General features: G+C 42.9%; 1 protein-coding gene across 2 annotated transcripts in view; it reads right to left on the bottom strand.

The window, feature by feature from the left end:
• Positions 1–11,629, bottom strand: part of LOC137423245 (calumenin) — a 47,025-nt gene extending 35,396 nt beyond the window's left edge. The window contains exons 1-2 of one of the 2 annotated variants that reach the window (XM_068110170.2): positions 11,513–11,629; positions 5,867–6,094 (exon numbers count right to left, since the gene is read on the bottom strand). In XM_068110170.2, the coding sequence (XP_067966271.1) occupies positions 5,867–6,093 (227 nt within the window). In that variant the 5' untranslated portion in view covers position 6,094; positions 11,513–11,629. The remainder of the gene's footprint in view (positions 1–5,866; positions 6,095–11,512) is intronic. The other variant, XM_068110171.2, reaches the window with a different exon arrangement.
• Positions 11,630–16,251: the final 4,622 nt, after the last annotated feature.

The raw sequence follows: 16,251 nt of genomic DNA, 5'->3' as shown, positions 1-16,251 counted from the left end.
TATTGAAATTCACAAATCGCAATACCGCCAAAACATCAAGTAGTGGGGCAGATAAGGTCATATATGGAAGGTATTGTGCATTTTATGTGCATGGCAGTTTCAGCATATAATCTACATACCCCAAGGTTTTATTTCAGACATGGAGGCAATTTGTTTCTGACCTGTGGTGACCTTGAGAGGTCATTGACCCCAGCATTGCATGCTCCATTGACAGTTTGACCTTGATCCCTTGTTCCAAGGTCAAATCTGATGGTGGCAAATGATTCCCCATATATGATTTCCTATTAGTGCCTAATACATACCTAAACTGTCTGACCATTATTTCAAGAGTTACAGGTACTTGAAAGTAAAAGCTATAAATAACTTCGGGACATCCCCTTATGTCATGTGACTGATGACACAATCCTCTCAGCTTTCAACTGTCTCCATATCATAAAATGCACAATTGGTTTGCTATATTTCTTTCCAGATGGACTTTTTTGACAATGGTCATCACCCTTCTACCATGGATTTGGAAGCACCAGCTGTGAAACGTCGAAAAATCGATACGGACCATTGTATCATATGCTCCAAAACTGTTGACCCGAAAAAGGACCATGTGGTTAAGAACCCAACTGCTGATGAGCAAGACGTCATCAAGATCGTGCAATACGTAGAAAGCTCGCAGAATCCATTTGACCTTGATGCGGTACCTGATGAGCTAGTAAATGACACAACTGGACAAGTAGCATCGCAAGAAGTATCCAATGGACTGGGACATTTCCTGGAAGTTGCCCAGAAACATAACATTACCTTTGTAGAAAAGCGTCTCCTGGTTGACAGGACCATCAGCTTCTGGGACACAGAAACACGGTCGAAGACTAACTTTCACCAACATGTCCAAGCCCCTAAAATCCAACAAGACAGACAAGATGATGGTGGATTCGGAAGTACTTTTCCGACGGCTGCTGGCTGTGTCAAAGCACCGTGATGTCAGCCTGGAAGAGGTGCCGACACATGAACTAGCTCCTGTGCCACCTTCTCTCTTCAATGATGACGGGACAATGCGAAAGACGAGCAAGGCAGATTTAGCTAAGAAGTTAGAATCTAATTCTGAAGAAATCCAGGTGTTGCAAGGGTCTGACCAGCATGACACTGCATTTGTCATCGATGGGATGGCGTTACTTCAGGCACTTGATGAAGCACAGTTTGACACATTTGATGATCTAGGACTTGCAGTAATGCAAAAAATTGAATCACTGTTAGCCGGTAACCTAGGAGTGGCATCAGTAACTCTGGTCTTTGATCGCTATGATGCGCAGCTCTCCATTAAGCAGCTGGAAAGAGACCGCCGTACGTGTGGAGAGACAACCCCTAGCTATGTCATCAGTGGACGTCACCGAGTTCCAAACTATAGAAAATTCCTGAAGAACGCCAAAAACAAATCAGCACTTGTTGAGTTCATCTGCGAATATTTGACACAAACTGCTCCACAGCTCCTCGGGGAACACCAGTCGATTACATTGGCAGGAGGGTTCGAAAATGGTCAGCTGGTTAAACTTGTTGAGCAAACAGGAGTTCAGGAAAAACCTGAATTGTTCAGCACCCATGAGGAGGCCGACACACGGATCCTGCTACATACCATCGATCTCGCTAAATCACACTCGAGGATCATTGTTGGATGCGATGATACTGATGTATTAATTCTTCTAATATACTACTGTGGCAAGGGCATGCTCGGCAACTGCAATGTGTACATGAATGCCGGTCATTGAAGCAAAGCAACGAATCGCCAGAGGTTCATTCCTGTCAGCAGCATAACTGACAAAATTGGGCAAGACATTTCACTGTGCTTACCAGCATCCCACGCTCTTAGCGGCTGCGATAGTACCTCCTCACTCTTCAGGATAGGCAAGCGAACTGCCTACAGCAAGCTCTTGCAGAACATTGGAGACTTGCTACCACTGTCACAGCTGGGTCAGTCCAGTGATGTATCCGAGGTACTCCTCACTGCCACGAAGTATGCACTACTGCTGTATGGATCGAAGAGCAAATCGTGCCACTCTCTGGACCAGCTACGCTATGATTATGCATGCAAAAGTGATAAGGCTGCATGTCTCTTCCCACCCACCGATGATGCATTTGAACAACACGTCAGACGCGCCAATCACCAGGTGGCAATATGGGTTCACAGTCACGTAGCAAAGCCAGTTCTTTGGAAGCCTGATGGCCATGGATGGGAGCTGAGAGATAACAAACTCGAGCCCGTCATGTTCAAAAAAGAAGCGGCCCCAAAAGAGGTTCGGGATCTCACACATCTGTATTGCATGGATGAGGACTGTTCACAGACCAGAGCCTGTCAGTGCCTGAGAGCGGGGCTGACATGCACTGAATTTTGCTCCTGTAATGGTGATGGTTGCCCAAACACAGACAATTCTCTTATCTTCAGTGGCAGCAGCGATGATGACAGTGACTGAACATAGTTCGACTTCATTCAGAGCATCATCAGAATGACATGTATATACTACTGCGATTTCTGGATGTTGGTAAAATATTAGGGGGGTGACGTTAGATTTAGACAATATAATTATCAGTATCATTGATATTAACATTTTGCTTAATAATGTTAAATACACAAATGAACAGGGGAAATTTGAACATAAACTTTATGACTATGAAGCTAATATTTCTGAAATTACAATGTATTTGTCCCACTTTATCGATGAAACCGAAGTGAATTTGCAGCATTTAATTTCAACATTTTGTCATTTCTATCCAATAAAAGTTATTTGTTAAGCCTCAATCCTATTTTATTGAGTGTGTCTTATCTTCCTGCACATTTTAATACCACATTTGTGCATATAGCATCAATATTGATGCCTATAAAGGCAAAAAACCTGTTACGTCAAATCGGCTCTTGGCGTCAACATCAGCACCTATTATATACTGAAACGCAAAAGAAACTTACCACCTTTGAAACCTTTAAATATCAACAATAACACTGCGTGTAGTAAATGTGTGAACTTATTTGTGGACAATAGTGTCCTCACTGTCAGACAAAACGGTCACGGATGGTCACTTGAACCTTCAATGGTCACTTCATAGCACAGCTGTTGAACAGCCGTTTTGGCTGTCAGTGATTAGCCAAGAGGTACGGGACGATTTTAATGAGCTGCACGTGATGTCTTGATATTGGCTTTAAAAAGGCCAGTGCAAAATGGGCATTTTGACCGAAAAATTTGACCATTTTGACCAACTTCAAAAAGACCGAAAACACAAAAGAAACTTACCACCTTTTAAACCTTTAAATATCAACAATAACACTGCATGTAGTAAATGTGTGAACTTATTTGTGGACAATAGTGTCCTCACTGTCAGACAAAACGGTCACGGATGGTCACTTGAACCTTCAATGGTCACTTCATAGCACAGCTGTTGAACAGCCGTTTTGACTGTCCGTAATTAGCCAAGGGGTACGGGATGATTTTAATGAGCTGCACGTGATGTCTTGATATTGGCTTTAAAAAGGCCAGTGCAAAATGGGCATTTCAATCAACATGCCACGATTGTCAAGGGATCAACGGCAGCGTGCCCTGGGCATGCTGCAAGGTGGACTGAGCTACCGTGAGGTGGCACGTCGCCTTGGCTGTTCACACCAGATGATATCGGCCCTGGTGGACAGAGACACCCTCCACAACTCTGCAGATGACAGACCTCGATCAGGGAGGCCAAGAGTCACCACTGCAAGGCAGGACAGGCAGATGGTCCGAAGTCACCTGCGGGATCGATTCCGTCCAGCATCCCGCACTGCGGCAGAAACTCCGGGGCGTGCAAACCCACGGATCTCCAATGATACTGCACGAAGACGACTGCATGACTATGGTCTGACTGCCAGAAGACCATACAGAGGCCCCGTGATGACGGTTGCCCATCGCCGCAACCGTCAGAGATGGTGCCAGCAGCATCAGCGGTGGACCTTGGCGCAGTGGAACGAGGTCGCTTTCAGCGATGAGTCAAGGTTCTGTGTGGACAGTCCTGATGGGCGTGAGTGTGTCTGGAGAAGAACTGGCGAGCGATATGCCGATTGTTGCGTGCGTCAAGCCAACAGGTGGGGTGGCCCAAGTGTGATGGTGTGGGCAGCCATATCAGGCCGGTACAGGACGCCACTGGTGGTTGTGGATGGGAATCTTAACGCCCAGCGGTATGTGGATAACAACCTGCGACCTCATCTGCTGCCATTCCTGCTCGACCACCCAGAACTGAGAACCTTTCAGCATGACAACGCTCGTCCCCATGCTGCTCGCTTTACCACTGCATTTTTCCAAGGCGAGAACATCAACACCATGCAGTGGCCTGCGCTCTCCCCTGACCTGAATCCCATCGAGCACCTGTGGGATGAGCTTGGGAGACGCGTAGTTGGCAGGGCCAGGACACGGGCAGAGCTACTTCAGACATTGAGGACTGAGTGGGACAGAATCCAGCAGCAATCCATCCAAAGACTGGTAGGCAGTATACGCCGACGATGCACTGCCTGTATCCAAAACAATGGTGGCCATACACGCTATTGAAAGGGGACTGACATTGCACCCTGTGCTGTTCTGTACTGTAGAACAAACTGATGAGATGGTGTATCTTGGTCAAAAACTTGACATGTCATCAATAAAATGCCAATGTTTCAATTAGCAATTGTTGGTTTGTTTTATTTTGAACTGTTACAATTTTATTACATTTCAAACAAGTGGTAAATTTCTTTTGCGTTTTCGGTCTTTTTGAAGTTGGTCAAAATGGTCAAAATGGTCAAATTTTTCGGTCAAAATGCCCATTTTGCACTGGCCTTTTTAAAGCCAATATCAAGACATCACGTGCAGCTCATTAAAATCATCCCGTACCCCTTGGCTAATCACTGACAGTCAAAACGGCTGTTCAACAGCTGTGCTATGAAGTGACCATTGAAGGTTCAAGTGACTATCCGTGACCATTTTGTCTGACAGTGAGGACACTATTGTCCACAAATAAGTTCACACATTTACTATATGCAGTGTTATTGTTGATATTTAAAGGTTTCAAAGGTGGTAAGTTTCTTTTGTGTTTTCGGTCTTTTTGAAGTTGGTCAAAATGGTCAAATGTTTCGGTCAAAATGCCCATTTTGCACTGGCCTTTTTAAAGCCAATATCAAGACATCACGTGCAGCTCATTAAAATCATCCCGTACCCCTTGGCTAATCACTGACAGTCAAAACGGCTGTTCAACAGCTGTGCTATGAAGTGACCATTGAAGGTTCAAGTGACCATCCGTGACCGTTTTGTCTGACAGCGAGGACACTATTGTCCACAAATAAGTTCACACATTTACTACACGCAGTGTTATTGTTGATATTTAAAGGTTTCAAAGGTGGTAAGTTTCTTTTGCGTTTCAGTATATATACTGTATATGTAAATGTGATTCTCGTAGTGATGTGCAATGCTTTCATATTCACAACCATGATTTTCTAACTCCCCAGACATCCCCCTTGAAGAAAAAATAGGTTGTGTTTTGTTCTAAGATGCGGAGGGGTACTCGACACAAAAGCACCCTACACCGCTCGCCAATTTTCCTCATTACGTCACGCAGATGACGTCATGACCGTCATGACCATCGCGGTTGTCTGGAATTTTTTGGGGCGGTGCCTGTCGGGTTTACCTTTTTAACCATCACACCTCGACAAATGATTAGAATAAAAAAATAAAATAAAACACATTTACGTCTTTGGTTATAACTTAAAAATCAATATAATCCCATCAAATTTTTTTCGATTCTGTGGACCTTTAAAAACCACTCAGTTTGCACGAAAAACAATGAACTGAACACACCATGATGCAGCACACTTTGCATCACAGGACCAACTCACCCAAGACGCTCCTTGCTCTCCTCTGATGTCAATTGATCGAAAGTTCGTGCCTCGTCCTCGCTGCCCAGGAATGCCTCATGGTCGTAATCAAAGTCATCATCATCATCATGGGGCTTATCAGAAAGTGGCCTCTCATGGTGTACTCGGTCTTTCCTTTCCGCCGTCGGCTTACCCATCAGGCATGCCAGCAGCGCCGCCAGGCAAAGTGCACGCAAAGTGCGCTCCATGCTGCACACGTACATGTATTGAAAAGCATTGCACATTTAACCAGCATAGGTTTTTTTTTATGCCTCCGCCCCCTAAGGTGGCCGGAGGCATTATGTTTTTGAGTTGTCCGTCCGTTTGTCCGTACGGGCTAAAACTCGTTTTTCTCAGAAACCACATGTCCAATTGAGACAGAACTTTCAGGGTAGGAGTGACACCAATGCAGAATGTTTTTAATTGTATGGCAGCCATATTGGATTAGTGCAAATAATTAAAAAACTATTTCAGATTGGATTAGTGCAAATAATTTAAAAAACTATTTCTCAGAAACCGCTGAATGGAAAAATTTGAAACTCATCACATTGTCAAGTACTCCCAAACGGGAACAAAAGCATGATAATGATGACATCATAGGCAAAGTGGAAAACCAGCCAAAAATGTTTTCATCGAATTCCTTATCCTAAAAATCTGAAATTGCATGCACTTGTTGTATGACCCATTTTTATTGAAATATTAAATTTATGACATCACAGGTCACATGGTTTGGCAGCCTTATTGGAATTAACCTAAAACCTTCAAAAAACATCTTCTCCCAAACCACAAAATCAATTGGCTCGAAGCTTTACGTGTGCCATTGACTAGGCATGGTGATTAAAAGATGATTACAAAAACATAATTGGTCACATGGTGTGGCAGCCATATTGGATTGAAGGAAAATATTAAATAATTATATCTCTGAAACCACTTACCCTATCGATGCAAAATTTTACAAATGTCATGCAACACCACTGTTGCATATAGTTTGAAAATTATTATGCAGTAGGTCACTTGGTTTGGCAGCCATCTTGGATAGAAAAATGAACCTTATTCAATCAACATGAAACTTCACAAACGTGATCCCCATCCATACATATGCAGAGTGTACATTTTTTAAAGTCATATGTCACGTGGTGTGGCAACCATATTAGCTGGAAAGCCGAGAAAAATATATTTCCGGTCTCTGGTCAGCGCGTGCATCGATTTTGACCCTGCGCGTCAACAATTTTTTATTTATTTTTTCCAACGGTACCAACAACAGTGCGTGCCTGTTGTTGCCGGGCCGGCACACTATCTCGGGAAATACGGGTCTGTGAGGGTCGCCATTGGTATCGACGTTCGCACATGGTTATCCCCTACAAAACTACGTTTAGTTTGTCCAAATCCAACCAGCCGTTCCAAAGATATGAGTAGTGTTGTGTGCCGTGACGTCATGAATCCAATCGGCTGGATATTGTCATTTATTGATACGAAGACGTTCTTTGTCGGGTTCGTGTGAAGACACCAGAAGGCCTAGAGAGCTGCGGGTGGTCTCGTTAGTTAGGCCTGGATCCTATCTCGTTTGTCATGAAGTTGTAAGTGTCTGTGATAATCTGGTGGACTGGGAGAAGAGATCGTAGGAGACCATCGGCCTGTTAGACCACTTGCGCATGCGCGGTGTTGACGCGATGGACGCATTGGAATGTTTAACGGTACGGTGAGGCGATCTCGAGAACGAAATGGCAGTCTATAATATGCTTGAAGAACTTAATGATTTTCAGAAGAAATACATTTTAAAATAACTTAAGCTTGTGTTCATTATTTACAAAAAAGGCCGACAAGACCCATTGGCTGTCTTTCATTTCTCTCTGGACGGCGCCACGGCAGATGAGGAGGACCGCAAGGCATGAGGACATAAAAAACACCTCTATATGTGCAATCCATGCTTTTCAAAAAAGAAAAAAGAAAAAAAAAACCGCATCAATTCTGGAACTTTGGTCTGACCAGAGACCAGCAATATTTTTTTTTCAGCCTAATTTAAAAAAAAATCCCTTCTCTGAAACCACTTCACCGATTGAGGTGAAACCTGTCATGGCTGGTGAAAATGTGATACTATAAAACAGCTGAAGGTATTTAAATCGAACGTGTTTAATTTTAGGTAGTGAACGAGGGCATCTACCCGTTGTGGAACTATGCGGAGGCATATTGGTGACAGTCGCATTGCTCTAAAAAAAATTCTCTAAAATCTCATCACCATTTACTACCCATAAAATTAATACAAATTCCATTAGAAAAATCAAACAATTATACTTCGATAGTGTTGATGATGAAATGGCCCAACTGGAAAACAAGAGCAAGGTGGCAGGAGATGTGACGGAAGATGTGAGATGCTTATGGAAGCTCGACTTGCTTAAACTTGCAAAGAAATGCAATGTCTCACTTGTTTTAACTGTGATTTAGACAAAGTTTATATGCATACTAAAAGATAATTTTTGGCACAGTACAACAAATTGTTTTTTAACTGGCAGATTTACCTGTTAAGGCCAGATGATGGCATGCAGTGGCATTTGAGAGGACATAGAGACAACACTCCCGCAATGAATGGAATAAATTGAGACGACAACAATCCTGTGATACAATGAATAAATGGATACAATAAATCCCGTGATGCGAGGAATAAATGGAGACAACAGTCCTGTGATGTGTGGAATAAGAGGAGACTACAGTCCATGATGCGAGGAATAAGAGGAACAACAGTCCCGTGATGTGAGGAATAAGAGGAGACAACAGTCCCGTGATGAGGAACAAGAGGAGACAACAGTCCCATGATGTGAGGAACAAGAGGAGACAACAGTCCCGTGATGTGAGGAACAAGAGGAGACAACAGTCCCGTGATGAGGAACAAGAGGAGACAACAGTCCCGTGATGTGAGGAACAAGAGGAGACAACAGTCCCGTGATGTGAGGAACAAGAGGAGACAACAGTCCCGTGATGTGAGGAACAAGAGGAGACGAAAGTCCCATGATGTGAGGAATAAATGGAGACAAATGTCCCGTGATGTGAGGAATAAAGAGACAAATGTCCCGTGATGCGAGGAATAAAGAGACAAATGTCCCGTGATGTGAGGACTAAATGGAGACAAATGCCCCATGATGTGAGGAATAAACAGAAACAATAATCCCATGATGTAAGGAATAAATAGAGTCAACAACCCCGTGATGTGAAGACTAAATGGAGACAGTAATCCCGTGATGTGAGGAATAAATGGAGACAACAATCCCGTGATGTGAGGAATAAATGGAGACAATAATCCAGTGATGAGGACCAAATGGAGACAATAATCCAGTGATGCGAGGACTAAATGGAGACAACAATCCCGTGATGTGAGGAATAAATAGAGACAACAATCCCGTGATGTGAGGATTAAATAGAGACAACAGTCCCGTGATGTGAGGACTAAATAGAGACAATCCCATGATGCGAGAAATAAATAGAGACAACAATCCCGTGATGTGAGGATTAAATAGAGACAACAATCCCGTGATGTGAGGAATAAATAGAGACAACAGTCCCGTGATGTGAGGACTAAATAGAGAAAATCCCATGATGCGAGAAATAAATGGAGACAACAATCCCGTGATGTGAGGAATAAATGGAGACAGTAATCCCGTGATGTGGGGAATAAATGGAGACAACAATCCCGTGATGTGAGGAATAAATGGAGACAGTAATCCCGTGATGTGGGGAATAAATGGAGACAACAATCCCGTGATGTGAGGAATAAATAGAGACAAGCCCATGATGCGAGAAATAAATAGAGACAACAATCCCGTGATGTGAGGAACAAATGGAGACAACAATCCCGTGATGTGAGGACTAAATAGAGACAACAATCCCGTGATGTGAGGACTAAATAGAGACAACAATCCCGTGATGCGAGAAATAAATAGAGACAACAATCCCGTGATGTGAGGACTAAATAGAGACAATCCCATGATGCGAGAAATAAATAGACAACAATCCCGTGATGTGAGGAATAAACAGAGTCAACAACCCCGTGATGCGAGGACTAAATGGAGACAATAATCCAGTGATGTGAGGAATAAATGGAGACAACAATCCCGTGATGTGAGGATTAAATAGAGACAACAATCCCGTGATGTGAGGAATAAACAGAGTCAACAACCCCGTGATGCGAGGACTAAATGGAGACAATAATCCAGTGATGTGAGGAATAAATGGAGACAACAATCCCGTGATGTGAGGAATAAATAGAGACAACAATCCCGTGATGTGAGGAATAAATAGAGACAACAATCCCGTGATGTGCGGAATAAATGGAGACAACAATCCCATGATGTGAGGAATAAATAGAGACAACAATCCCGTGATGTGAGGACTAAATAGAGACAACAATCCCGTGATGTGAGGACTAAATAGAGACTTCATGAAAAGCGCTCTACAAAATAAATGAATTATTATTATTATTAACAATCCCGTGATGTGAGGAATAAAGAGAGACAACAATCCCATGATGTGAGGAATAAATAGAGACAACAATCCCGTGATGTGAGGAATAAATGGAGACAACAATCCCGTGATGTGAGGAATAAATAGAGACAACAATCCCGTGATGTGAGGAATAAATAGAGACAACAATCCCATGATGTGAGGACTAAAGAGACAACAATCCCGTGATGTGAGGAATAAATAGAGACAACAATCCCGTGATGTGAGGAATAAATAGAGACAACAATCCCGTGATTTAAGGATTAAATAGACAACAATCCCATGATGCGAGAAATAAATAGACCACAGACCCATTGGTTGGGCTTTAAGCACCGCCCACTGGAATACCATGACGTCATCCAGCATGGCGAACGCTTTTGAGAAACATGTACTTTAACTGGGCCGCGAGGAACAATATAAGCTTTTGTAAGCAAATTTAAATGTCATAAGCATAAGATTAAGAGAGAAAGGCGGACACCATGGTATCATTCATTTAAAACCATTCACTATCAACATGTAGACAGATCATCTTGTGCTGTATTTATCTTTCAGAACAATTCTTTAATTCGACAGTTTGGTGCTCGGGTAGCGTATTTACTTTTGAGCTGTCTAGTCTGTGTTCAATTCCCGGCCAGACTGTAAACCGTCATGGGGTAGCATCACCAAGTACGTGGAGGGTAGGTCGGTGAGTTATCGCCGGCACCCTGACCAAATTTAAAATTATTGGACGAAGCGGCTCCAGTAGATCGTTAGACCTGGTCAGCCGGTTCGTGAAAGACTTTGGGGTTGGGTGGAGGATGCGAACCTCCCTCCTCCCTCCCCCCACCCCCCGACCTCATAAAATGGACATTTGTTTTTTAAAACGTCTCAAAACATGCATATTTTAAATTCAATATTGCATTCTTTCCTCAGTCACGCCATTTAATGTTATTTTCCTTTGCTCGCAACTTTATCAAGTCAGCTTATCATTTGTGCAACACCCTGCTTGACGTGTCCACTCAAGGCCTGCCTACAACTACAAGTCCGCACAAGTAAATTGTAAGTGACGCATTCGCGACAAACGAATATCCAAGAAATGAACAACAAAAACACCAAAAAGATGCATTTTTTCTTCAGTACAAAACCACATCACATTACCTGCACCTTGTAACGGATCAGCCCGCGCGAGTTCACCACAGGCACAGAGGCTTCACTGGGGACCGCGTACCAGGATTGGTTACACATGAACCAATCAGGACACGCCAGCTTGATCACAACCGATAGGAACCAGTTTTTCATTGGTCGAACCCTGCCACATCGTTTCCGCCTTTTGAGATGCTCGGTTACTCATGGGCAGAAGTGCGGTCACGTGCGCGGATGAAGACGAATTGGAGTCGACGTTTTTGTTGTTGTTGTTGTCGTTGTTGTTGTTTGTTTTTAAGTTTTATATATGTATACGGTGATTTCGACGTGAATTTGTCTTATTATTGTTATTCTATCTTTCGTTTTATATGCTTCTGAGGAGAGGTGAATTGTTGTAAAAGTGTGATAGGGCTTCTTCTTCTTTCATTACGAGACAAGGCTGCGGGTATCATTGGTTGAGGGTGAATCTCTGCCGGTGACGCAATGCACTGCCCTCTGTTGGTTAGGGCAGGAATTTGTAATTTGCTTATGGTGCCGGCGATAGCTCGCCTACTCTTCGTGAAGGACACCGTGGGACCTTCAACGGCCACCAACTAATGCCGACAAATAGGACGACCGTTTATTTACCATCCGAGGGACGGCACGGCAAATACCTTGATTAATCACCCTACCGCTACATATGAAACGAGAACGGCACTCAGTGGAGAGCAAACCTCCACCTGGTTGGCCATATCACTCAATGGTGAAGAATCACTTTAAAATTCTACCAGCTGGATTTGGATCCGGATCTTCACCAATATTGAATCGATTCTTCCTCGTCACACACCCAACCGGTCCACCAAGTTTCGTCCAAATCCATCCACAACTTTTTGGGATATCCTGCTATGTATCGTTTTTGGCCCGATCTCTCAATGGTGAAGAATCTTAAAAATCAAATAATTATCATATCCGAATCCATATTCAGATCTTCACCAAAATCTAATCGAATCGTCCTTGTCAGAAATTCAACCTGTCCACCAAGTTTCGTCCAAATCCATCCATAACGTTTTGAGATATCCTGCTATGTATCGTTTTTGGCCCCATCTCCCAATGGCGAAAAATCACTGAAAAATTAAATAATTATCATATCCGAATCCATATTCAGATCTTCACCAAAATCTAATCTACTGGTCCTTGTCAGAAATTCAACCTGTCCAACAAGTTTCGTCCAAATCCGTCCACAACTTTTTGAGATATTCTGCTATGTATCATTTTTGGCCCCATCTCCCAATGGTGAAGAATCATTTAAAAAATTAAATAATTATCATATCCGAATCCATATTCAGATCTTCACCAAAATCGAATCGAATCGTCCTTGTCAGAAATTCAACCTGTCCAGCAAGTTTCGTCCAAATCCGTCCACAACTTTTTGAGATATTCTGCTATGTATCGTTTTTGGCCCGATCTCCCAATGGCGAAAAATCACTGAAAAATTAAATAATTATCATATCCGAATCCATATTCAGATCTTCACCAAAATCGAATCGAATCGTCCTTGTCAGAAATTCAACCTGTCCAACAGGTTTTGTCCAAATCCATCCACAACTTTTTGAGATATTCTGCTATGTATCGTTTTTGGCCCTATCTCCCAATGGTGAAGAATCACTGAAAAATTAAATAATTATCATATCCGAATCCATATTCAGATCTTCACCAAAATCGAATCGAATCGTCCTTGTCAGAGATTCAACCTGTCCAACAAGTTTCGTCCAAATCCATCCACAACTTTTTGAGATATTTTGTTCACAGACAAACGGACAGACAAACAGACAGGGGTGAAAACATAACCGCCATCCACCTTTGGTGGCGCAGGTAATTACACCTGGATGACAGTTTCCAGCTCGGTCGGGATTCGAACCCAGGGCATTGTTGCATCACTGCATCAGCGTCAAGCCGAGACAAGTGAGTTTTTAGGGCTCACTTGACTGAACTTGGATGTGCTTGAGGGTGGAGGAGTATCAGCCGAACCCCAGATCCTATCAGGGTGGCTCCTTCTACCCGAATCCTGTTCATGTCGGGTATGTATGCTCTACCTTTTCTTCAATTGGACCTTGTAAGTAGGGTACTATGTTGTACCATTTCGTCAAATGGAGCTTGTACATTCGTATGTTGTGTACCTTTTCTTCAATTATTCAATGTGGGGGTTTATTGGCAATTCCTTTTCGTAGCTCACTTTATAATGCCCAATCCAAGATGATCTGATGTAATTACGACCCCACCCAAGGTGGACGGAAGTTATGTTTTCACCCCTGCGTGTTATGACGAAAATTTTATATGTCGGTCTGTCTCATTTGATACTTGCGCAAATCGAAGATTTTTCGAGTACGTTGGTTGGTCTTGTGCGTTGCGCTCTCTGTCTGTCTGCTTGTATGTCAGTCCCCTACAGGTCACAATTTTCAATCGATCTTCACGAAACTTCACCAAATGGTGGAGTTGGTCATAAGCAAGAAAAGCCTATTTATGTGGGGTCAAAAGGTCAATACGTACTCAATACATAGGCCAAAGGTCACCAATTTTGTCAGATTTCTAAAATCCTCAATTTTCATCCGATTAACTTGAAATTTTAATAGGATTTGCATATATTGTCACTGAATTCAACCACCAAGTATTTTTGAGGTCAACATCGGATAAAAGGTCAACATAGGTCAAATTTCTAAAATCCTCAATTTTCATCCAATTAACTTGAAATTTAAAGAGGATTTGCATATCTGGTCAATTAATTCAACCACAAAGTACTTTTGAGGTCAACATAGGCCAAAATGTCAACATACATTGTCAACATACATACATACATACATACAGTCAACATCCATACAGTCAACAACATTCATTCATTCATTCATTCATTCATAGGCCAAAAAGTCAACATAGGACGAATTTCTAAAATCCTCAGTTTTCAGCCGATTGACTTGAAAATTGAACTGCATTTGCATATTGAGTCACTAAATTGGGAAACCAACTATTTTTGAGGTAAAAAGGTCAAAGGTCAACTCATGGTCAAACTTCCAAAATCATGAATTTTCATCTGAAAAATCATCAATTTTCATCCGAATGACTTGAAAATTTAGCAACATTTGCATAGTGCCTCACTGAATTGGGAAACCAACTATTTTTGAAGTCAAAATGTCAAAGGTCAACTCCAGATCAAACTTCCAAAATTATCAATTTTCATCTGAAAAATCTTCACTTTTCATCCTATTGACCTGAGCTTTGATCAAGATCGTCAATTTTAATTTTGATGAAATGGACAATTTGATAGATCAATGGCAACCTGATAGATTTTTGAGGTAAAAAGGTCAAAGGTCAACTCAAGATCAAACTTCCAAAATCATGAATTTTCATCTGAAAAATAGATGATAGATCAATCGATAGATCTGATAAATGATAGATCAATCATCTTCAGTTGTCTTACCCTTCCTCCCGTCCATGGTACACTGAATCTTGTGGTGAGGCAGTTGCCCTGAAACAACTTGCCTTTGCCTCTTGGAAGGCAAATCGAACTGAAGGTAATCTCAGTTCCTTCCAACAAGTCCGGACCAAGTGTGTGTCTACCCTCAGGAGTGCCAGGAAGCACTATCTCTCCACACTCAAGATTGAACTCTCAAACCTGTCTCCTTCCTCCAAATCCTGGTGGCATCTGGTCAAATCCGTTTCTGGTGTTTGTTCCCCCTCCATCCCCTCCCTTACCTCAAATGGATACACAGTTGACACCGCACGTGACAAAGCCAAATGCCTCAACTCTGTGTTTGCCTCAAAATCTTGTGTCCCAAACCCATCGCTCTCTGTTCCCACCTTACCCAGTCGAACCCAACTGCTCCTGTCCTCTGTGTCCTTCTCTCCTGACAAGGTGGAGAAGTTTTTGTCAAACCTCGACTCTGATTCTGCAACTGGACCAGACGGCATCAGCCCACGGGTCCTAAAATCCTGCTCTGCTGCTCTATCTCACCCTCTCTCTGTTCTTTTCACCCTCTCTTTTGCTCAAGGTCATCTGCCAGCATCTTGGAAATCAGCAAACATTACCGCTTTACACAAAAAAGGTGCAAAAACAGATCCTTGCAACTACAGACCAATCAGCCTGCTTCCAATTATCAGCAAAGTCATGGAATCCATCATTGCTTCGGATATCAAATCTTTCCTCTTCTCCAATGGCTTGATCTCTGATCATCAATTTGGATTCAGACCAGGTCATTCTACTCTGGACATGTTGCTTCTGCTGTCTCAACAATGGATGGAGGTCCTCAATGCCAAAAAGGAAATCAGAGCTGTCTCACTTGACATATCACGTGCCTTTGATACGGTATGGCACCCAGCTCTGCTCACCAAACTCTCCTCCTGTGATATCCATGGAAATCTCCACTCATGGCTTGCGGACTTCCTCTCTGGTCGTAGTCAACGTGTGGCCCTGAATGGATTTCTCTCATCGCCCGTTCCTGTTCTGGCTGGAGTTCCCCAAGGTAGTGTTCTGGGCCCTGTGCTTTTTCTGGTCTTCATCAATGATCTCTCCGACTCTCTGGAAAATCCTCTCTATCTCTTTGCTGATGACTCCACTCTCTGCCGCTCCATTCCTCATCCCTCAGATCGGCAGCCTGCAGCCTCCTCACTCTCTGCAGACCTGGACAAAATCACAGACTGGTCAAACAAGTGGAACATGTCTTTCAATCCTGACAAATCTCACACTCTTACTATGTCTCTCCGAAAAGACCGACTGGAAAACC

Source organism: Myxine glutinosa, chromosome 3 (genome assembly GCF_964187855.1).
Source record: "Myxine glutinosa chromosome 3, kmMyxGlut1.1, whole genome shotgun sequence".
Lineage (NCBI taxonomy): Eukaryota > Metazoa > Chordata > Myxini > Myxiniformes > Myxinidae > Myxine > Myxine glutinosa.
This window is presented reverse-complemented; position numbering and strand designations above follow the sequence as displayed.